The sequence below is a fragment of the Castanea sativa genome, chromosome 4 (genome assembly GCF_040712315.1).
Source record: "Castanea sativa cultivar Marrone di Chiusa Pesio chromosome 4, ASM4071231v1".
In the NCBI taxonomy this organism is placed as follows: Eukaryota; Viridiplantae; Streptophyta; class Magnoliopsida; order Fagales; family Fagaceae; genus Castanea; species Castanea sativa.
In genome coordinates, this window is record NC_134016.1 from 46,509,586 (window position 1) to 46,533,947 (window position 24,362).

Consider the following 24,362-nt stretch of genomic DNA (forward strand, 5'->3'; position numbering starts at 1 on the left):
ATTTTAATTACGATTGATTAACAGCTGAATCCAAAAAAAGCTAAAAGAAAGTACATGACAAGAAATTGTAAATACCAGAGGATTTTCACACAAACCAATATGAGTGTGAACTCGTAAACACAAAATGCAGAACAGTCAATAGAAGATCATCCTTAAAATAATAAAATAAAATAAAAGGGTATTTACAACCCTTCTCTGATTGAACAAATATGATACTCTCCTACTCAAAATAAAAACATCAAACTCTAAGTTACCTACGCATTGAGGCAATTAGTTTGACACTGAGATAAGATTGCTTCATCAACATGCTTGTGGATGACATCAAAGTATGTTGATGGATACAAAAATACGTCGGTAAACAACAATGCTGGAGAATTCCACACACACACACACACATAAATATATATATCAAAGTAATAGCTGAAGCCCCATTAGCCAATGTTTAGTGACAACTACATTACAGTGTCACAGGACTTAAACTATAAATCTCATTATTTTCTTAAGGCATTTTGAATGACAATTAACAAAGACAACAGCATGAAAATGACTACAGATATGGCATGAATATGAACAATGTACAAATACAAATATGAAACAGGCTACAAAAGGCCAAATGAGCAGAGATATCAATCACACAGGCACAAAATTTACTGACCTTCCATGGAGCAAACAAATCCCATCCAGGCTTAAACCCAGTAGCACATATCACAGCTTTAGAATCATCACCTATAGCTTCTGCTAGCCTCTCAGAACCCTTTGTTACATCAGTTCCATCAAACCCCATCTGTTCTATAGATCATCATGCACAATTCAAGATCCCATTCAACCCTAAATTCCCTTTTTTATGAAACCAAGAGGAATAAGTTTCAAATAATAAAGCTCTAACATAAATTTTCTAATTCCTATTGATCAACAGCGAGTCAGCAATATCAATAAAAGAAATTTGAAAAAGTTTAGATTGTAATTTTTCATACATGAAAAATAGTCCAACATCAGAAAAGGATCCCAATTCTTCAGGTCAATCTTAAAAATTTAATACCCAGAAGATAGAAAGTCAAGAACAAATGAAGTAGGAAAAGCTATGTAAACATGGGATTATGGAGAAGAGTTTATCGGGTTTTAGAAAAGTTTGTAGGAAAATATATGAAACTTATCAAAGTTTGTAGAAAAGTTTGAAGCTCCACAGTGCGTTCTTGAAAGATTTTCGGGCGATTCATCAGAAACTTATGGGTCGAGAAGCCAAAATGGCGCAAGCTAAAGCTGCAGCTGCTGAGATGGCAGAGACATTGAAGCTTGAGCGTGTTTTGCCTATTATCAACATGTAGGAAGCTAAGGCACTCTCAAAGCTCCATGAGGAGTACGAATTTAAGGGTTTTGGGGAGCTCAACCAGGGTCTTTCCATAGCTGTGAACAAGAATTGTTGGAGGTCGCTAAAGCCTACATGCTCAAACTTTAACTCAGTAATTGAAAAAAAGGAAAAAGAAAAAAGTACAGTTTTGAAGTTAATACTGTGATATAAATGTTGTCATTTTGTTGGGGTTTTAAAAGTAACTGAGTTTTTACCGATGGCAATATTATTATGAAGACCAATGTGTAACTATTCTTGGCGTTGTGTTTCTGTATAAAATATTGTACTTGTTCATATGCTTATGTGCCAAGTTTAAGATGGATTCTGGTTTAGTTTTCACAAGATGTAAAATGTTATTGTGGATTCTTAGGTTTCTCTACTTAGAATAGTGAGTTATACGTTAAAATAAAAAACTTTCACCTTTGTCGTGTTTCTTTGCAATGCCTATATGCTCTTAAGCCGCTGTAATTTGGTCTACAATAGTTTGTTTTAATTTAGATATGTAAGGTTTTTGAGGTTGGGCTTTATATTTTATACCATAATATAATTGCAAATTCATTATTGATTTATTTATTCCATAAATGCATACATTTTTATTTTATAGAGTTTCAAATTTAAACTTATAGCGTTCACTTTTGATGATGATTCTTCATCATTAGACCAAGATATTAATCAGTTTTTAGTATAGGCGGAAATATATAAACATAAATAAAGGTTATTTAACTTCCAAACCCCTCTCAAACGTATATGACAATACTAAATACTAGGCGCTGTGATTTGTGGCCATTATATATATTTCATAACAATAATAATAACAATAACAATAACAACAACAATAACGTTAGAGCAACACAAAAAAAAAAAAAAAAGCATATTAAGACTCTATTTAGTATTTCCAGTAAATTAATTCTTGTAACAAAATATATATATATAAAGACTCAATACGCATTTGGATTTTGTTTATTTCCTGTACCATATTTTCATAGTATTTATTATTTATTAAAAGATATAATTTATTTCCCTAAAAAAGATATAGTTTTTGGTAAGTTTTATGTTAATGTGTAAGAAAAAAAATTAAAAGCTAGTTTAATTCTAAAAAAAAAACCTAAAAGTTAAATTATTTGAAAAAAGGCAGAAAAGCATAGAGCTAAAGCTAAAAAAAAACCAAAAAGGAGTTATTTCTAAAGAGAAACATTATCTTACCCCTTTTAGGTTGGAAGAAAGAAGAATGACTAGGTATGTTTTGATCCTTTACTTCGTGATCTGGATGCTTGTGAGACAATCTACAACAAAAATTAGTTGGACTAAGTGCTTTGATATTTGCACCAAGTATTGTTTTTATAATCTAAATGGTAATAATCGTAGAATGCTTGGATGCATGAGTTGCGGCACTAGTAGTTACTGTAAGCGGATTAATGGCGAAACTTATTTTTTATTTTGGTGCTGGTAGGAAAGAAGCTTATAGAGAGCATGCAGACAATAAGAACTGATCACCACCCAAGAAGAGTTTTGATATTAATAAACGTGAATAAACCAACAAGGAAGACTTTATGAAAAAAATTGTTTAATTATCAATTTAATTATGAAAAATTTGTCTCAATTGGTTCAAATTTTGGTATGTAAAGCCTAAACCTCTGATTATATGAGTTCTATTTTGAAAATTTTCCATTGCTTCGGTCGATTGTATTTTCAATTTGCAAACCAAAAGGCCCTATTACAATTTGCACTTATATTAGTTGTGAGTTTTTTTTTGGAGAGAGATTCAACTCATGACGAAGTCCGCTCCTGATGATAGCTTTTTATTATCAAACCGGGATTGAACTCTAAATTTCTTATTCAACCATCAAAGATTTTACAGGTTGAACAAACTAGAACCCACATTTAGTTGTGGGTTTAGTGTACCTTGGTTGTGTTTGCTTGAACCTTATACATTTATTTATTTCAATAGGTGCTTGAACCTTACTATATATAAATGACTGACGTGAAACAGTACCGTAGAGTCTTAATATGTTTTTTTTTTTATTGATCCTTATTATTATTGTTATTGATATTGTTGTTGTTATTGTTATGATTTTTATTATGATTTTATTTTTATTATTATTGAATACTTTTAACGAAATTTTGTAATGAAGTTATGCGTTTTTAAGGTTGCATAGAAATATTACCGCACACTCTTGGTGCGATGGTCACTCTACAGGTATAAGTGCTTGTGGGGTGTGGGGGGTAAGGGCTGAGATTTAAGTCTCTAGGAGGGAGTTTCATACACATATATACTTAGATTAGGTTAGAGTAGAAATTGTATCTTGTATAAAAAAAAAATAAAACAAAAACAAAAAAAAAGATTGCATAGAAATAATCTTACTATGCTCGCCTGAACTAGCAGCAACAATGACACATTTTTTATTTCATGAAGCTAGCATTCTTTTGATGATTTTGGTTTTCTTAATGGCTTGTTATGATGCATTCAATTTATTGGAAAAAAAAATTCATTCTCTTTTAATTTTGTACATAAATTTACTAAAAGTTTTTACTGCAGGGAGTTAATTAGGTTGATTGAAAAGTTTGGATATAAAATGCTGAAATTGGTTGACGAGAAGCAGATGGAAATGTTTGTTCTTAAATTTTACAAAACCCCAATCTTTTGATTTTTTTTTTTTGTATATATATATATATATATTTTTTTTTATGGTGAGGAGAGAGGCATCAAATGGCAGAAGAAAAAAAAAACATATTTAAACTAGTTTTAATAGGAGTGGGTTATGGAGGCCCTAATGGAGGTGACCTTGGCGGGTAAAATGTCAACTTTCAAATTACAAGTAGACTAGACGAAAACAGGTCTAACCATAGGTAGATTTGTTATTATCCTTTGTTTTTTTAAACAACAAATCCAATAAGGTTTCTCATATTGCAGAACTCAAATTGCTGGTTAAGCAACAAAAACAAAATTACGAAAACAACCCCACCTTGATGGAAGATGAGCTACATTGTTATCCCTATTTAGTATTAACCCTTTAGTTTAGAGAGTGTAATAAATAATAAGATAGGGCAGAGTCAGATCAGGATTGTTGAATGTTGAGTCTCCTCTTTAGGCTGGAATGAAGATAGTTAGTTTGGAGGTATCTTATTGTCCCTAATGTTGTTGTTTTGACATTAATAAGTTCTAAGTGAAAGATAATGCGAGGGAGGTAATCATGAGAGTGCTAAAACAAAAAGAAAGCGTGATAAGATGACAACCAAAACTTGTTTATGACCTATGATCTCGAAGTGGGAAAAACTTATACAGGGTAGAGCTATTCAAAAGGGGCATGAAAGTTTTGCCTTCGTGGAAGTATTAAAAAACCAATTAAAACCTTTAGTTTTTTTTTTTTTTTTAAATTTTTATTTGTAATTAAGTCCTATAGTTTTAGTAATACATTAAACCCAATTAAAACCTGAACGGATATTAAACCCAATACAAAATTCACTTATATGAGTGGAGGTTTAATTTGTTTTTTTTTATAAGAAAAAAATCTCAATATTTACTTTTAAACTATATGATTTAATTTGTTATTTTTCAAAACTTCTTCATTTAATTTATTATCGTTTAAATTACATGATTTAATTTGTTGCACTTTGTAAAGTTTAAATTTATAAATCTATTCCCTCCCCAAAAAACCTGTAGTTTTAGTAATAAATTAGGATAAAATTTATCTATAAAATTGACTATAGACTTAACCTTACTCAATATCCCTTTAATGGGAGAGAATTTTGACAAATCCACCATTGAATTACATCTTCTTCTTATATTCTCTATACTTGCAAAATTTCTAGAGAATTAGAGATTAGTAGCTATGTCATCAATAAATTGTTTAAATTGCAAGTTTTTGTAGTTTAAAATTATGCATAAAAATAGGTTTATAGATTATATAGTAAATAATATTTGATTGATTTAAAATTTGAAATGTTTATTAGGAGTGTAAAAAGCATGTAGTTCAATAGTTAGATTTTCAAAATATATTATAATATTTATTTTATTGAATAAGGTTGTATTCTTAAGTTACAATTAATTTTGTTGCTAAATTTTGTCATTTTAGTAAAACACGCGATAACATAGAGGCATTCTTATGTTGGATATTATTTGAACCGATTGTTTGGTTTTCAAAACTGTATGTAATGTAAGTGTGTTGAAGTCATCGTGGATTTTGTTTCTCATTTTGGAGCGTGTGCACACACACACATATATAAAGGGAGAAGTATTTGCTATAAAACTGTTTTACTAAGTCATCTAGGTCATCTAGGCATTTACAGGAAAATGATTAAAATGCATGTGTGCAATATTACTTTTGAAACAAAACTATGGAATCAAGACCAAAGCATAGTGAACAACGTAAATAGATTGATATGAATTGAAGAGGACCTAAATGCATTGAATGGACCGAATCACAAAGAATGGACTGTATGGACCGAATTAAATCGTATAAGATCAATGTGGACCGAATAGACTAAATTGGATCGAATAAGACCAAAGTAGACCTAATTCGAATGAATGGACCGAATAAGATTCAGACCAAAGTGGACCAAACAATATAAATAGACCGACATGGTCTGAACAACAAAAATAGACCGAAATAGACCGAAGTGAACGTAATGGACCAAAGTAGACTGAATTGGAAGGAATGGACCTAATAAGACTGAAGTGGACTGAATTAGAAATAATAGACCAAACTGGATCAAATAAGACTGAAGTGTTCCAAATTAGAATGCGATAGGCCAAAAACGTATTGACCATTTGTGATGAATTAATTGATTAATTATCCAAGTTTATTAATTAATCAAATTAACATGTGATGTACGTGGCAGCACAAACAAATCACCAACTAAAATATAATGTAGTGGAAAATAAAGTTGACACGGTGATTTGTTTATAAATGGGGAAAACCTCCGAGGCAAAAACCCCACCAGGTGATTTTAAGGTCACCACTCCGAGAACTCACTATTATCACAACAAGTGGTTACAAGTAAAAAAATCATAGTACCTTATACCAACCTACAGTCAAACCCTTACCCAATACCCAATTGGACTTGTTCTGTAGTGACAATCTCTCCTTTTATTGCATGGCTCCCAGTACCGTGACTAACCAATAGATGTGCGGATCCTAGTACGTGACTTGATCACTAACTTGAGAAGGATGTTGGCTGCAAAGTTTTTCAGTTCATCATACGATGAAGATCACGAAGTTGCTTGGTCACAAAACCCTGCGGTGTACAAACACAGCAGCTTCTTGAATAGAAAGATGAATTAGAGCATATGTCTCCAGTTCACAATATGCTTGTGAAAAACTTTTGTATTCAGTTGCATCAGCTGTGACGGCCCTTAAAACAAATATATATGTTCAGATTTGTGAGAAAAGAAAGCCCAAACATGTATTCACGGATTGGATTGAAATCAGCTCTAAAAAATTGAACTTCATAAACCTCAATAGATAGCTTATCTTCCAAGAAGCTGTCGAGCATTGGGCTTCAGCAGCCTTTTAAATCTCGATAGATACTAGCTGTTGAGTTTTAAAAATCAGCACTTCATCACTTGATTCTTGGACAGATTTTCATGACTTTAACACTTGAACTTGAAACCTTGTTCCTTGAAGTATTAAACACATCTTAGATCTTCCCAATTACAAGTAAAGTGCATTTTGTCAAAAGATTAACTAATTCTAATTTGACATATGTTCCTAACATTGAATCACATATGTCCTAACAATCTACCCATTTGGCAATTCGTGACAAAACCACAACAAACAAATGCATAAATGAGAGAAGTCATAAATTACTCAACTCATACTCACTTGTTGAATACAATAAAATCTATTCTAACAAAAACTCTTGAAAAACTTTGCAAGAAGAGAGTCATGGCAAGGAAGACTTTGATAACCTGTATTTCTAAAACACTTTAAACTAAACTCATCAAGGCATCTTAGTGTGAAACAGAAATAAAAGATTGCATACAATATATAAGAAGTATGTGCATAAAGAGAGAAAAGAAACAACACATGAAAAGATAGGTGAATAAACTGTAACAACCTCATTATATATATATATATATATATATATATATATATATATATATATATATATATATATATATATATATATATCATCAAAGTACAAGGTTTGCTATCACAAAGTGGTTACAAGACCAAAGGTACATGAACAATGTATCTAAAATAGAAAGAAAAGAAAAAGATACATAAGTCCTCATTACATCCCTCAAAATATAGACACTCCCCCTAACAAAAATATCCTAAGTACAAATTCTCCCCCAAAATACATGACTACTCTCATATCAAAACTACTCCCCCTTTTTGTCACAAGTGACAAAGGGTAAGTTCATCAAGTAGACATCTTATCATCACTAGGCGAGCTAGCTTCCTTGTCCTCATCAGCATCATCACTGTCGGAGCCATTATCACTCTTATCCTCTGAAGCCGGTGGAGATGGAGAGGAAGCAATAGTGAAACCACTCATTATAGCCTGTCGTCATGCGATACAACCAACACGGGTGTTCACCTGACACAACTCATCACTGAAAGTGTCAAGGCGAGCATCCACACGCACAAACTATGCCATGATGGCCTCAAGAGTCACTCCACCCACAGAAGACAAAGGAGTGGAGGTGGATGGAGTGGTAGAAGCTAGAGAATCGCTGTCCCGATCCGCCTCGGTCGTAGTTGCGCCTCGCTCCGTTTAATGGTAGTAGCATTTATGGCACACATGACAGAAAAGTGGTCCGACTCGGGATAGGAAGGAAAAATGGCGAATAATCCACATGATAGCCGGATGAAAAATAAGCTTATCACGGGTCGCCGTATCCCTATAGAAATCTATGAGGGATAGAATAAAGTGAAAGGGGAAGTCAATAGAAATGTGCTCCAAGAGGGATAGCAAAAATCGAGCACGAGGCTCTGTGATGGAGTTATAGTGAGACAGAGGATGTAGAACAAAAGTCATCACCATGTTAATAATGAACCTCAGACCTTTAGCAAAGACCGAGCAAAGGGTGTTCTGATGATCACCCCAATTAGAAGGTCGCTTACAAAACAAGGACATGAGCTCGTCTTTAGACACAGTCTTAAGATGATCACAGCCGGGGTAGTTAGGATGCGCTACCCTCGGGACGTGGAGCATCTCGGATACAATATCCGAAGTGACCACAATGCACGTACCTTGAACGCCAGTAAAGAAATGAGGTACTGAATAATCGAATCCGTGCATGTTGGAGTAGAACTCATGTTTGATCACAGAAGGACAAGTGACGGGATGCCACACAATGACTCCCAACCCTTACTGTGAATGATAGTGGGTAGGTCAGTATTGGAGAATTTCGATAAGATGACTTGGCGTTCTGAATGAATGCCTCGTCAAGAAAAGTTCTCCAAAAAGTCCTTTTGAGCTTTATCATTACGAAATTTGATGTGAAAGGCGGTGGAATTAGAAGAAGATGCCTCAGAACGAAGAGAGTTTCAGGACGGAATAGAGTTCCGTTTAGGTGCCATAGAGCAACTAACTGAAAGAAGGAGAGAGAGAGGGACACGCAGAAAAGTACCAACACAAATTAATATAAGAATATAAAGAATTGAAGGTACATATGCATGAAAAATGCATGAACATGTGACATGCAAGCTTAAAAACATCATGGGCTCAACCCAATCCAAACCTACCAGCACACAAGTTTGCAACAAGGTAAACTCACATCTAAAATGCATGAAACATTGTTATAATGCAAATGTGATGCAATTTATGAAAATATAGGATCATTTACACAAAACTCATCCTAAAAATTTCACAAAAACTTCATCAATTTTGAAAAACCCCAAAAAAATTTCAAAAACCCAAAACCTAGATCTAAATGTGTGAAATGAATGAAGAATGAGAGAAAGAGAGAGCATACCAATTGATTTGAGACAAGATAAGGCCGGAAATCACGTGGGTTGAAGGTTTTGAGAAAGAAGGGAGTGTTTAGGAGGTGAAGAGGCAGATTCTGTCGAGAGAGATCGAGGAGAAGTGAAGAGAAATCGCGCAGATCCTTTATATAGAAAGATCATAAAGCTCGACAGATCGAGAGGTGTTGAGAGGTGTCGAGATTTAAAACGCGTGAAGAAGCTGTCGAAGAGCTATCCAGGATCTGTCGAGAGGTGTTCATAGCAAAAGGATCTTGATGGATCGAGAAGCTATCAAGCATCTATCGAGGAGACAGAAACTTTCTCGATGGATCAAGGAGCTATCGAGAAGCTATCGCGATTGCGATAAAAAAGAAGCTGAAGAGCTCGATAGATAGCCTAGCTATCGAGAGGTGTTGAGAAGCTATCGAGATTGCTTAAAAACGGTTTTTCAAAGAAGAGAAAAACATAGACATGAATGCAATCAAACTTACTACTCAACCAAAGATTCAAAAAATCAATTTTAGCTCTCAAAAACATCACTCAACTAAGAAAAATGTCATGCATTTAGATCCAAAACACACGCACACACACTAAACACGTCTAACTAATTTTATATTTAAAAAACAAGTCAAGACAGTTTAGTAAGCATGCACTAACACAAGTATACCTCGTGATGGCCAAATCACATTATACCTGCATATGTATCAAAACTAGCAAAGAATATTGCGTGTTGTGTGTGAAAAACATCGCAAGATTGCATAAGTGTCTACATGTATGACGATTTGAGATATGAGTAAATCAATTTAACTCACACACGATCATAACTGTTTGATGAGGACTATCACCTTCAAGGTACATCTTATAACTCCTACATCTCCTAGAATACAAGCTTGCAATCATATTTTAGAGCATTTTGATTCTTTTTGCTTTAATTTTTCTTTACATATTTTCTTTTAAGCATATCATGCATGAGCATATAAAAGAGAGAAAAGAAATACCAATTATGTTAAGCTTTTGATATTGCACTTTTGCTATGTCGAAGCATACTGATGTCATTCCATGATTGGCGGGCAACTGTGATGAGATGGTTATTTATGCATTTTTCTTAGGATTTTTTAGTCATTCCCGTCAAAAAGAGTGATACGAGTGTTAACTATAAGAGATAACTTAATCTTACTCATCATAAATAAAAGCCATAAAGCTCACTTGCTTAGTTGTGCATACAGATGCTCATCTAAGCTACGAGAGATACAAAGTTTAAAAAATTTTGTTTCATTGGCCATTCAAGGTACACAAGTACCAATGTACACAAACACACATTGTTTTTGTATTTTTTTTATTTTTCAATTTTTGATTTTTATTTTTATGGAGGAAAATAAAATAAAACAAAACTGAAAACAAACAAACAAACAAGTACCAATGTACACAAACACACACTTGGAGCCTTTTTTCCTTCCACACCTTGGAAATGCCTTTCCTTTTAGTGAATCCTTGAGTCGACGGTGAGGGGGAAAAGTTAAAACCGTTTAAGCTCGAAAGGAATATAAGGACTTTGAGGAGATCTCCAAGCGGAGCAAGAGATGATGGAAACTAATTCTGGTTTTTCGATGAGATCACATTGTTGCTCTGTTGAGTGGCTAACTTCTTATAGCAATTAGGTTAAGTATGTCTAGTTGCTCCACAGTGATGACAAAGATGCTGCTTCTTCTCTTTAGACTTTTGAGCATTACTCTTCTTAGCCCTAGGGTTTTTGGTTTCTTCCTTAGCAAGTTTAGGGGGCGCTCTTAAGATAGATTTACCATTGTCTATGTTCTCACTAGCTATCACATTTTTTACATTATTGTTCTTAGATTCAACATTATTAGCAAGAGAAACAAAAACAGTAGTACTAGAAGAAGCAATATTAGGAGAGGAGAAATCATATCCTAAACCGGTTTGATCAGAAGCAGATTTCTGAAGACTGAGCATCTCATTGAGTTTGCACTTGAAGTCCTCTCCAACTGAGCTCTGACTTGAAACAGCTCCGCTTCAAGCTTCTTGGTCTTTTCAGCCAAGAAATTATTTTCAAATCTCAGTGCTCCTATAGTCTAATTGGCTTCATCAAATTTTATGGAGAGTTCTTCTCGTTCAAGCTCCACATCACTGAGCTTCTTGGTGGCTAACCTATACAACTTCTCATGCTTTTTGGAGACCTTGTATAACTTTGCATAGGCAGTGTGGATGTCATCTTGTTCATCCATATTCTCACACTTTGACTCCACCAAGTCTTCTTCTTTATCCACATCTTCTACAATCCCCTCAGTAGGATTGATAGTGGCAGTGAAGGCATTTAGGATTCCGTCATCTTCATTTTCAGAATTATCCTCAGGTCAGTGTCGCTCAAAGTTGCAGCAAGTGCCTTGCTTTTCCCAATGGACTTAAGATAAGTAGGACACTCTTGTTTCATATAACCGAAACCTTGACACCCGAAACACTTAGGTCCTAAGGGAACAGTGTACTAACTGTCATCCTTGGCATGCTTCTTCCCTTTGTCTCAGCTTTTAGACTGAGAAGAACTAGATTGCCTATGGTCCTTATCAAAGCCCTTCACATTGGCATTCTTCATAAACTTCTTGAATTGCCTTGTGATGTAGGACTTCAATTTAGAATCTTCTTCGTTTGAAGACTCATTTGTGTCACTGTTCTTGGCCTTCAGTGCCATGCTTTTACCTTTACTTGATTTCCCAATCCTTGTTAAACCTAACTCATAGGTTTGCAAATTTCCAACCAGCTCTGTCAAAGGAATTTTGTCGATGTCCTTTGATTCCTCAATAGCGATGATCTTGGCATGAAATATTTCGAGTAGAGATCTGAGTACCCTTCTCACAATCTTGGGTTTGGGAATGGTTTTCCCAAGATTAAAAGTTGAGTTCACTAAGACTCATCCTCCTCCATCTTAATCTCTTCGAAGCTAGTAGTGAGCTTTTGAAGCTACGAGTGCTTAATGGCCTTGGTTCCTTCATAGGTTGTCTAAAGAATGGTCCATACTTCCTTCGCAATTTTAGTGGAGGATATCTTCATAAACTCCTCATTTGTGACCACAATGAATAAGGCATTTAATGCCCTGCTGTTGAAGTTTTCCGCCTTAATCTTAGCATCTTCCTAGTTGGCTGGTGCTTCCTTCGACTTGGTCCAGCCTATCTCCATAGCTTGCCCCACTTTCTCATCTAGAGACTGCTAGAAAGCTCTCATGCGTGCTTTCCATTATGCATAGTTAGTACCATCAAATAGAGGAGGTATAAAAAGAGGCTGTCCTCTATCTATGACAACAGGGTCAATGGATCGAACAGCAAAGATTAAAACCTAATCAGAGTGTGTCTACTTTGATATCACTTGATAGGCCAAAAAAGTATTGACCATTTGTGGTGAATTAATTGATTAATTACCCAAGTTTATTAATTAATCAAATTAACATGCAATATATGTGGTAGCACAAACAAATCACTAACTAAAATATAATGCAGCGGAAAATAAAGTTGACACTGTGATTTGTATATGAATGGGGAAAACCTCTAAGGAAAAAACCCCATCGGGTGATTTTAAAGTCACCACCCTCGAGAATTTACTATTATCACAACGAGCGGTTACAAGTAAAGGAATCTCAGTACCTTATACCAACCTACAGTTAAACCCTTACCCTAATACCCAATTGGACTTGTTCTATAGTGATAATCTCTCCTTTTATTGAACGGCTCCTAGTACGTGACTAACTAATAGATGCGTGGATCCTAGTACGTGACTTGATCACCAACTTGAGAAGGATGTTGGTTGGAAAATTCTTCAGTTCATCACACGATGAAGATCACGAAGTTGCTTGGTCACAAAACCCTACGGTATACAAACACAGCAATTTCTTGAATAGAAAGATGAACTAGGGCATATGTCTCCGGTTCACAATATGCTTGTGAAAAACTTTTGCATTCAGCTGCATCAGCTGTGACAGTCCTTAAAACAATCTTTATATATGTTTAGGGTTGTGAGAAAAGAAAGCCCAAACATGTATTCACGGATTGGATTAAAATCAACTCTGAAAAACTAAACTTCATAAGCCTCGATAAATAGCTTATCTATCAAGAAAATGTCGAGCATTGGGCTTTAGCAACTTTTTAAACCTCGATAGATACTAGTTGTTGAGCTTTAAATATCAGCACTTCAAATGTGTTTGAATAGAGCGTTTTGGCGTCTGCATTTAGCCCAAGCGCATTTTGTAGTTTTTTTTTCCTAGGCGCACTTGTTGACTTTCTTGCGTTTCACCTTTTTTTTTTTTTCCTATTGCAGCACGCGTTTCAGGGGGACAAATGGCTACTGTTCATGAACAGTAGCCATATATTTCTAACTTTTCAGCCACTTTCTTTCGTGAACAGTGCATTCGTGCACTGTTCACGGACCCACAAATTTCATTTTTAGCCTTTTTTTTATATTAAAAATGGGTTCTACAATACTATTTACACATTTAAAAATTATTTTACTACAGTGTTTTCAGTTTTTAGCAATAAGTTCTATCCAAACAGACCCTTCATCACTTGATTATTGGACAGACTTGCATGACTTTTACACTTGAACTTGAAACCTTGTTCCTTGAAGTATTAAACACATCCTAGATCTACCAAATTACAAGTAAAGTACATTTTGTCAAAGGATTAGCCAATTCTAATTTGATTTATGTTCCTAACATTAAATCACATATGTCCTAACAGAATGAATGGATCAAATGGAATGAATAAGACAGAAATGACTGAACAACATATATAGACAAAGAAACAATTCAATGTGTCAAACGATGAGCTAGGTATTTTTGATTCGATGCACTAGAAACTAAAAAAAAAACCATTTTCTCTTCCTACTTACAAATGGTGGAAAATCCAAAAGAAATGGAGAATCCACAGGAAGTGAAGCTCCCCAGTGGCTTTTAAGGCGATTCATTAGAAACATATGGATGAAGAAGCCAAAATGGCGTAAGCTAAAGCCGCAACTGCTGAGATGGCAAAGAAATTGAAGGGTCTTTCCATGGCTGAGAGAAGAGAATTATTAGAGGTTGCTAAGCCTACATGCTCAAACTCAGTAACTTAAAAAAAAAATTAAAAAAATTAAAAAAAAAGCGGGGGGGGTATGGTTTTAAAGTTAATACTGTGACATAAATGTTGTCATTTTGTTGGGTTTTTAAGTAAATAAGTTTTCCCATTGGCAATATTGTTCTTGGTGTTGTGTTTCTGTATAAAATGGGCACTTGTTCGTATGATTGTGTGCCTTTTTTTAGATGGATTTTGATTTAGTTTTCACAAGATGTAAAATGTTATTGTGGATCCTTGGGATTCTCTACTTAGAATAGTGAGTTATATTGTTAAAATAAAAAACTTCCACCTTACCGGTGTCTCTTTGAATGTCTATACGCTCTTAAGCCGCTGTAATTTAGTCTGCAATAGTATGTTTTGATTTAAATATGTAAGGTGCGAGGTTGGGTTTTATATTTTATACCATAATATAATTGTAATTTTATTTTTTATTTATTTATTTTTTTGCATAAATGCGTATTCTTTTTTTTAGAGAGTTTCAATTTATGGTGTCCTCTCCTAATAATAAGTTTTTATCATCAAACCAAGACATCAATCGGTTTTTTGTGTAGACAGAAATGCATAAACATAATGTAGGTTACTAAAAGTCTAAAGCCCTCTCAAACGTACATGACAATACTAAATACTAGGCGTTGTAATTTGTGGCCATTATATATATTTTATAACAATAACAATAACAATAACAATAATAATAACGTTTAAGCTACAAAAAAACATATTAAGACTATTTAGTATTTAAAGGAAATTATGTCCTGTAACAAAAAAAAAAAAAACATATTAAGACTCAATAAATGGATGCAATGTATTAGGCTTTTGTTTATTTCCTATAACTTATTTTCATAGTGTTTATTATTTATTAAAATATACAATTTTTATCCATAAAAAAGATTTAGTTTTTGGTAAATTTTATGTGAATGTGTAACAAAAAAACTTAAAAGCTAGTTTAGTTCTAAAAAAAAACCCCAAAAGTTAAATTATTTGAAAAAAAAGGTAGAAAGCAAAAAGCTATAGCCAAACAAAAATCTTTTTCCTTTTTTGTCTCATTTATTTATTTATTTAAATTTAGCAAAGCTAACTTTCATGAAAAATAGCCAGCTTTTAGTCTTTTGTCAAAAATTTTAAAATATATATCTTTTGTATAACACTAACGGGACATTAGTGCATTTGGGATTTGCTTAAACAATATTTGCTTTTTGCCTATTGCTTAACTTTGTGTGTGTGTGTGTGTAAGAGATATGTCTTCTAAAAAAAAAATTTAAGAGACGTGTTTCTATTAAAAAAAAAAAAAAAAAACCAAAAATGAATTAACTCTAAAGAAAAATATTATCCCACCTATTCTTAGGTTGGAAGAAAGGAGAAAGTATATAGTGTTTCAGGAATTCCACATCAGCACTTAGTTGGTGTTTCTAGGCCCAATAAAAAAGTGACATCTGTCTAAACCTTATACAGCTCAGCAACTCAGGTTACATTAAACAAAAAGGCAGAAATGCCCTCTAATTTTCCCCCCATCCCGCCACTCTTCCTTTTCCCCTTCTCCAAAACCATAAAATTTCATCTTTCTCTCTCACTCTCTCTCTGTTTCTCTCGCCGCACTGTACCACTTCAGTCACCACTCACTATCACCTCCATCTTCCCTCTCTCAACTCCAAACCTTGACAGTCGCTGCCTAGTATCGCCGGTCATCATCAGTTCCGACGAGACCGACCTTTGTCTCTGTTTCTCTCGCACCACCGTAGCACACCAGTCACCAACACCTCCATCTTCCCTCTATCAACTCCAAACCTTGACAGCCGCTACCTAGCATCGCCGATCATCATCGGTCTCATCGGAAAACGCCTGAAATTGTCTTTCCGTTGTTTCCAACCACAACGCCGAAAGTTTTCTTGCCGCTTTCAAATCTGACTTTGCAAGAAGGTTTCTCCTCACTCTTTTTCATTTTATTTTTTGAATTTTCTGTTTACATACATGTCCTGATTAAAAAAAAAAAAAAATTGACATATACATTCTTTTGTAAAAAGGAAACGTACTGTTTACTAAAATGCTTAGTGAGGATGGATACACTAATAATACAGTAAAAGGTTTTTTTTTTTTTCAAAAAATTGTTCTTTTGGATTAGATTAAAAGTGGTTAGTATGATGTAGTTTTATAAGCAGAGAAATAAAGCTTATTTCTTTGTTTATTAGTTGATTTAATGTATTTGATGGTTGTGCTTAATTTTCAGGTATTATTTATTTGTTAGATTTTCTTTCTTTCTTTTTCAGCTATTCATGTTAAAGATGATTTCTTTTAGATGCATTTAAGTTTGCAATATGTGTTGGCTTACTTGGAATTTTCACAATTTTTTTCATTCCTTGTAATGGTTTTTTTTTTTCATGGTGCAGGGATGGATGCAATGCTTTTGTTCTGTTGTTATTGCTGAAAGAATTGATTTTAATAAATAATTTCGTCCTAAAAGTCTCCTCTGAGGTATTTAATCTATCTTTTTGTCATTTTTTTAGTTTAAGTCTTTGGTTGATTTATTATGAAAAATTATGATATTTGATAATTGGTATAAAGCCAATTGGAATTTCAATGTGTTTATGGCTGAGGACTAGTGGGTGGCTGGTAGCAATTCTTTTTTATGACTTTACGGTGATTTATGTATATTTATAGTCATCTTTTCATGATGTTTATTCAATATATCTTTTTTTTCCATGATTAGGTTCGACTAGTCATGGATTTTTCAAAAAATGATTTTGTTGCTGTTGGGGACAATGATAAAAGGGAAAGTTTTGAAAATGTAACTTTGGGTGAATGTGATGAAATTAAAATTGGAATGCAAGTGAGGTCTGAAGAAGAAGCATATAACCTTTATAATCAGTATGCTTTAAAAAGGGGATTTAGCATTCGAAAAGCGGTTAAGCGAGAGTATAATGGTGTTATTAGGCAACGAGAATTTGTGTGTTCAAAACAAGGTTTTAAAGAGTTTGAAGACCCTTCTAATGTTAAAAAGTATCATAATTTAGATGTAAGAACGGGTTGTCGTGCTAGGATCCGGTTTGATGTAAAAAATGATATTTGGAGTGTTTCACACTTTAATGACACACACAATCATGAATTTGCAACTCCAGAAGAAAGATGTAACTTGAGATCAGGAAGGAAAGTGCTACCTGCTCATGGGAATATAATTAGCACAATGGTTAGTTCAGGTATAAAAGCAACAAAGTCTTACTCATTTTTGTCAAAAGAACTTGGTGGTGCAAATAATGTTGGGTTCTCTAGGCGAGATTGTCATAATTTTGTGCAAACAAAAAGAAAAGAAATTATGGAAGCTGGTGATGGGCAAAGTATTATTAATCATTTCAAAGAAAAACAAAGTGAAGATCCAATGTTTTTTTATTCGGTGCAAGTAGACCAAGATAATAGAATTGCAAATTTCTTTTGGAGAGATGGTAGATCAAAATTAGATTATGACTCTTTTGGGGATGTTGTTATATTTGACACCACTTATCGAACCAATAAGTACAACTTAATCTGTGCACCATTTGTGGGAATCAATCATCATTGGAACAATGTTTTGTTTGGTTGTGCTTTTTTATCAAATGAGACAACTCAGTCATTTATTTGGTTGTTTGAGACTTTTTTGACTGCAATGGGAGGGCGACAACCAAAATCTATTTTTACAGATCAAGACCAAGCAATGGCAAATGCTATTAATATGGTTTTCAGTGAGTCTCGTCATCGATTGTGTTTATGGCACATTAGTAAAAATGCTCAAAAAAATCTTGTTGGAATCTATGGTGTTCCAGATTTCAATCAAAGATTTAATCATTGCTTATATGGTGGGTGTTCAAATGAAACGGAGTTTGAGTCAACTTGGAGCAAAATGATTGAGATGCATAATTTAAAGGACAATACATGGCTGAATAGGTTATACCAAATTCGAGAAAAGTGGTGCCCAACTTTCAATCTCGATTTCTTTTCTGCAAAGATGAAGTCTACCCAAAGAAGTGAGAGTACAAATAGTGTTTTTCATCAAATTATGAAAACATCTATGTCTCTTATTGAAGTTATTAAATTTTATGAGGAAAAGGCAGCACAAATGCGACAAGATGAAATAAATGAAGATTTTCGTTGTAAGAATGGTGCACCTGGGAAAGTTCATAAGCATGGGGGCATTTTAAGTCATGCTGCTAAAGTTTATACTCTTGCTTTGTTTGGAATGTTTGAAGAAGAGTTTGATTCAGGTATGGGATTGAATTGTGTTGAAACTGATCATAGTGAGGATAACTTTACATATTCACTAAGTAGTGGGGAGAGTAGAAGGATTCATATTGTGCATTTTAACCGGGCTGAATTAAGTATTTGTTGTGATTGCAAATTATTTGAGACTTTAGGGTTGTTATGTTGCCATGCTTTAAGGGTTTTTCTTGTGAATAATGTGAATAATATACCCGACAAATACATATCAAGTAGATGGACAAAAGATGCCAAGAAAAGGTTGTGTTGTTCTATCGATTCATTTAAATCAAATGAGAAATCTACTCATGTATTACGTATGAGCAACTTAAGTCTTTTGTGGTATAAATGTTGTGATATGGCTGCATTGAGTGATCATGGGACCAAAATAGCAATGGATAGTCTAAGTGAGCTATTATGCAAGCTTGAAAAGAGTTCAGGAGATACAAATAAGATGGAAGATATTGGTAAAAAATGTCCTCAAGATCTCATACATGATGATGATGTGCAACCTTGCTTAGATGGTAAGAGACCAATCCTTGATCCGCCACATGTGAGAAAGAAAGGGATAACCAATTTTAGAATAAAAAGTCAACTGGAAAAGAAGCAAAGAAAAAAGAAAGTGAAAGATGCAACCACTTCAAAAGCTCCAAAAGCTATTTCTATGGTACATGGTAAGTACAAAACTAGCACTCAAGCTTTCTTTTTCTTATTTTTTGCTTGTTAAGTTTAACTGTATGTTCTTACTTTCTCTTCTTTTTTTTTTCAATTTTTTTTTAAAAGAAAATGTTCAATCATCATTTCTTCCCCCGGAGATGTCTATTGTTAATCATGTGGTTAGCTCTACAACAACGCTTCAAGATAGTATGGTACATAGTAAGTACAAGACTAATATTTCAATTTTTATTTTTCTTATTTTTGCTTGTTGAACTTAATCATTTGTTACTGTTTTTATTTTATATAGAAGATGTTCAAACATCATTCTTTCCCCCGGAAATGTTTGTTGCTTATCCCATGTGTAACTCTACAAGAATGTTTCAAGAAAGTACCTCAATGTCACACTTGAATCAAGTACATTCTATAACCTTAAGCTTTTTTTATTAGAGGGGGAGAAGCTTTAATATGTGCTTTTGTTTATTTTTTTTTACCCTAATATTGTTTTCTTTTTTTTAGGGCCCTACTAAAAATTTCTGAAGTATGAAGAAAAACTCTTTTGGATGGTATTTTGGACAATATACTGCACAGCTCATGGACAGCATCTTTGGACAGTTTTTTGGACAGCATTTTGGTCATTATTGCACAGTGGAGGAACCTCTTAGATATTTGACTTGAAAATTTTATAGATAACATAGCTGAAAATTTGAACAAGTGATTGCTTAGCCAAACACTAATTATAGCTGTTATTTTGTCAAGCTTTTGTAACGAATGAAATTACTCAAACATGATAGATTTTGTATATGTTTGAGTAACTTCTAGTTAAGGACTAATTATATGCAAATGATCAAAGTTTTTAATGCAAGAGTACTTTTTATTCTTATATATTAGTTTCTATATGTGCATGGTGGTGGAATTGCAATGCTAGATTGTTGCAGGTGTTATATTATTCCAGTTAAGGGAATGATATAGTGAATGACAATATTTTGGTGCTAGACTTTTTTTTTTTTTTGTTATTTTGATAATATAGTGAATGGCAATATGTTGTTATACCTAAAAAATGTTGATTAGATGATGTATTTATATGGGATTTGTAAACATAGGAACCAGACAATTTTTTTTTTAGATTTCTTACAGGGGGAGAGAAGGGGATTGTTTTTATGTTTCCAGGGTTGTGTTTACAAGAAGACTTTTAGAAGCATGGCAGGTTCATTTTGTGTGTGAAGGTTGTTGACACCACTGCTACTACAAGGGATGGAGAAGCAAGGGTTGCTGCTACAAGTGCTGGAGTTGCTGCTACAAGTGCTGGAGTTGCTGCTACAAGTGCTGAAGTTGCTGCTGTTTTATGTAATCCACATACATTTAGTGGTGATAATTTTGGAGCTTTAGGTGATATAGTGTATGTACCTGCAAATATTTCTGGATTTTTTTTTTCTTTTGTTGGTCTTTAATATAATTCTGCAACTTTGGAGTCTGTACCTGCAACATTACTATGTTGCTACATCAATAGCACGGAAACTCTTATGGGAATACCTATTTTGTCAAACTTGAAAATATGTCATTGCAAATTGAAATACTTATTCTATCAAAGCTTGAGCAAGATTTTTTTTCCTGGACACAATTCTGGAATTTAGATTATATATTGTGTTGTTGTTTGCTGTAATACCTATAATTTAGATTATATAAAATGCAACTTCCTTAATCAATGGTGCTGTTTGTCTTTGGTACCCAATGATTATATAAAGGTGAATTTTCATTGAATCAAAAGCTTACATAAAAATAAATTTTCATTGAACCAAAAGCTAACATAAAGATAAATTTTATAATACATCACTATTATTGGCATCAATATTCAAAAAGTTACATCAAGGTAACAACATATAGGTGCTTTTGTTTTGCCAGCATACATAAACACACCAAAACAAACTACAAAAAATAGCCAAGACCCTATTGATGCCTACTTCAGCTGCTTCACAACTATTTTGTAATTATCCATCATTGATTGATACTTCAGAGCTTCAATTTATCCTATTGCTTCATATTTGACATCTTCATCGCTTTAGTGAAAAATCTTACATAGTTGACAACCCCCTACAATAATCCAACAAGAAACAAAAATTTAATAATTAGTATAGCCAACAACAATACCAGATTTTTTTTTTGGATAGGTAAATAAAACTCCTCTGCCATTATGATGAAAAAGTACAAAGAAAAAGACAAAGCAGGCAATGTGCTAAGAAACATAAAAAATAGCAAACTAATATGTGGGAATACAAACTGTGTGATATCTTGAAGAGTGCAGAAGTAAAAAAACTCAACGATGGAAAACCTGGATATCATGTTAGAGTTAGGATACAAGGATCATTAACTGAACTTTTTGCTTATAAAACATTGTAAATAGTTTGAGCCATTATTCAAGTGCAGAAGATACAATAGAATAAACTAAGAAAAATGGTCTAAACATTTATCTTCTCAATTGAATTTCAGAAGAAAATATGTTGGTATTATAGAAAATCATGGCTGAAAGAATAAGTGAAACGAATGTAAGTATATGTCTAAAAATTTCACATCTAAACAGACATGGAATTTTACAATCACAAATAGCATATGTCTAATCAATAAAAAAATTTCCCATTCATCCATCTACATGTTAATCTTGTATTATGTTGTAAAAACATTGAAAAAAAAATAACATGGCATATTATAGCGGACAGGCATTGCCAGTTTACATCTACTCAGTGTACGATATAAAAAGGAAAGCTAGACAAACGCACCCAACCGATAGACTGATTAAAAATAAACTCAAAATCTAAACTATTTTTTTTATTCATAAGGAATATAGAAAACAATACTTTAAAAGAATCCTTTCAATGTAAACTAGTAGCTAATTGCCCTGCATTCATGGCTAACCTGGACAAGTAAATAATCAGATCCAGCAAAGTTTATTCAGTCTCATGCTATACTCATATAGTATACCAAGGCAGTAAATATACACAAAGAGAACCAATGATGATGCTAGACCTTTTGGAATCACTTTTCCCTAATTTCAAAGCAGCCTCACCAAATAAGTTACAACTTCAAGACATAACTCATTCATGTGGACTGTGGATGATGAAGAAACTTTATCAACACTGGTTAAGACAAGTGAAGGGACATGATGGGTGAAGTTGAACCTGATTGGGGGAAAAAGGTACTCACCACTGTATTCAACAATTCCATCAGATTAGCACTTATCCTATCATCCAATAGAGGAAGCAATAAACATAGATAACCAGTGTTTTAAAAAAAATTTGGACAATGTAGAACAGGTTATAGCTAATTTTCATCAATAATCTTTACAAAAGCAAGATAGATATCCAAATAAAAGCTAAACGCATCACAAGTTGGGCCACATTTTATGTCTACACATGCTCTTTAACTGGACTTAAACTCAAAAGACATGCATCTACCTAAAGTTCATATCTTCTCTAATTCAGGAATTTGCTAACAAAAATGGTAGAACTGACTATGGAATACAAGTGTTTCTTGATATCCAAATCATTAGCTACAATGTACCCGAACAAACATGGTGACCTTAACACATATCATTCTGCTGTAATACCTCAAATTTGTAGAAATATGTCACAAACCCATTATAAGTAGCATAATATTATGCAAGAATTATTCTTAAAATTCACAAAAAAATTAGTAAAATTATGGACTATGCGAAAAAAGACATTTTGGCCAAATATAAAGTTACCCACAAAAGAAAAATGGCAAATTTGACATGTATGGGAAAATTATACAAGAGAAAGAGAGTGACATGGGATGTGAAAGCACCGGTTTTGTCATTGATGTTTGGTTTCTCTGTTTCTTCATCTCTTTGAGGGTCGAGAGCTTGGATGGGAATCATGCTTTTGACCGTTGTCCGTGAGAACTCAAGTGAACTGGGTTCTTGAAGAAGAAGTTGATTGTACTGGTTCTCTTTGCAAATTCAGGTGTTAGAAGCGGCAAGAAAACTTCTGGCGTCGGTGGTTGGAAACAACGAGAAAGAGAGACAGTTTTGGGCGTTTTTCTGATGAGACAAAGGTCGGTCTCCAGCGACGATGCTAGGCAGTGGTTGTCAAGGTTTGGAGTTGAGACTTGAGAGAGAGAAGATGGAGTCATGGAGGTGCTGGTGTGCTCTAGTGGTGCCGAGAGAAACGGATAGAGAAAGAGATGAAATTGTTTTGATTTTGCGAAAAGGGGAAAAGCAAGAGAGGGCGAGTATTAGAAAAAAATTTCAGCGGCAACGCTAGGCAGTGGCTGTGGAGCTTTGGAGTTGAGAGAGAGAGAATATGGTGGTGCGGTGAGAAAAAGCAGAAATGGAGACTGGAGAGTGGGTTTTGATTTTGCTGAAGAAGGGGAAGAGGGTGTTAAAGGCGGGGATTCAAAATTTTCAGGGGTATTTTTGTCTTTTCAGGTGTATTAGGGTGTAGTATGCTGAGCTGTATAAGATTTAGACAGATGTCACTTTTTTATTGGGCCTAGAAACACCAACTAAGTGCTGATGTGGAATTCCTGAAACACTATATACTTTCTCGGAAGAAAGAAGAACGGTTGGGTATGTTTTGATCCTTTACTTCGTGATCAAAATGCTTTCGGGACAATTTACAACAAAAGGGAGTTGGACTGAATGCTTTAATAATTGCGGTCTGCTTGATTCCATGGGTTTTGGCACCGGTTTTCGCAGGCAGACAATGGAAACTTATTTTTTAATTCCATGGGTTGTGGCATCAATTGCGGCAGGCAGATACTAGAGTTCATTTTTTGTGTTAGTGCTAGTATTTAATTGACTGTGTTGGAAGAATAATTGTTGGTGACAACTGAGAATAAATAAAAGTGAAGAGCTCTGATATTAATAAAAGTGAATAAACCAATGAGAAAGACTTTATGAAAGCAACTATTTAATTATCAATTTAATTGTGAAAATTTTGTCCTAGTCGGTTCAAATTTTGGTATGTAACGCCTAAACCTTAGATTATATGAGTTCAATTTTGAAAGTTTTCCATTGCTTCTATCGATTGTATTTTCGATTTGCAAAAGACCCTATTATAATTTGCAATCATATACTCGTATTTAGTTGTGGGTTTAGTG

General features: G+C 33.8%; 1 protein-coding gene and 1 long non-coding RNA gene across 2 annotated transcripts; one reads left to right on the plus strand and one right to left on the minus strand.

Moving 5' to 3' along the window:
* Positions 1 to 1,244: 1,244 nt before the first annotated feature.
* On the plus strand, positions 1,245 to 20,698 carry LOC142633020 (protein FAR1-RELATED SEQUENCE 5-like). Its single transcript, XM_075807309.1, has 4 exons — positions 1,245 to 1,321; positions 16,757 to 16,841; positions 17,077 to 19,260; positions 20,474 to 20,698. The coding sequence occupies exons 1-4, from the start codon at positions 1,245 to 1,247 to the stop codon at positions 20,696 to 20,698; spliced, it is 2,571 nt and encodes an 856-aa protein (XP_075663424.1).
* A 352-nt stretch (positions 20,699 to 21,050) lies between these two features.
* LOC142631018 (uncharacterized) lies at positions 21,051 to 23,733 on the minus strand. Its single transcript, XR_012843487.1, has 2 exons — positions 23,067 to 23,733; positions 21,051 to 21,338 (listed from the first exon to the last, which is right to left on the minus strand). It is a non-coding gene; the product is annotated as an uncharacterized LOC142631018 (long non-coding RNA).
* Positions 23,734 to 24,362: the final 629 nt, after the last annotated feature.

Coding starts and splice junctions, on each gene's coding strand:
- LOC142633020 (XM_075807309.1), top strand. CDS start 1,245: ATGGCGCAAGCTAAAGCTGCAGCTGCTGAGATGGCAGAGACATTGAAG. Junction 1,322..16,756: donor GTTTTGCCTATTATCAACAT/GTAGGAAGCTAA, acceptor TTCATGGTGCAG/GGATGGATGCAATGCTTTTG. Junction 16,842..17,076: donor TCCTAAAAGTCTCCTCTGAG/GTATTTAATCTA, acceptor TTCCATGATTAG/GTTCGACTAGTCATGGATTT.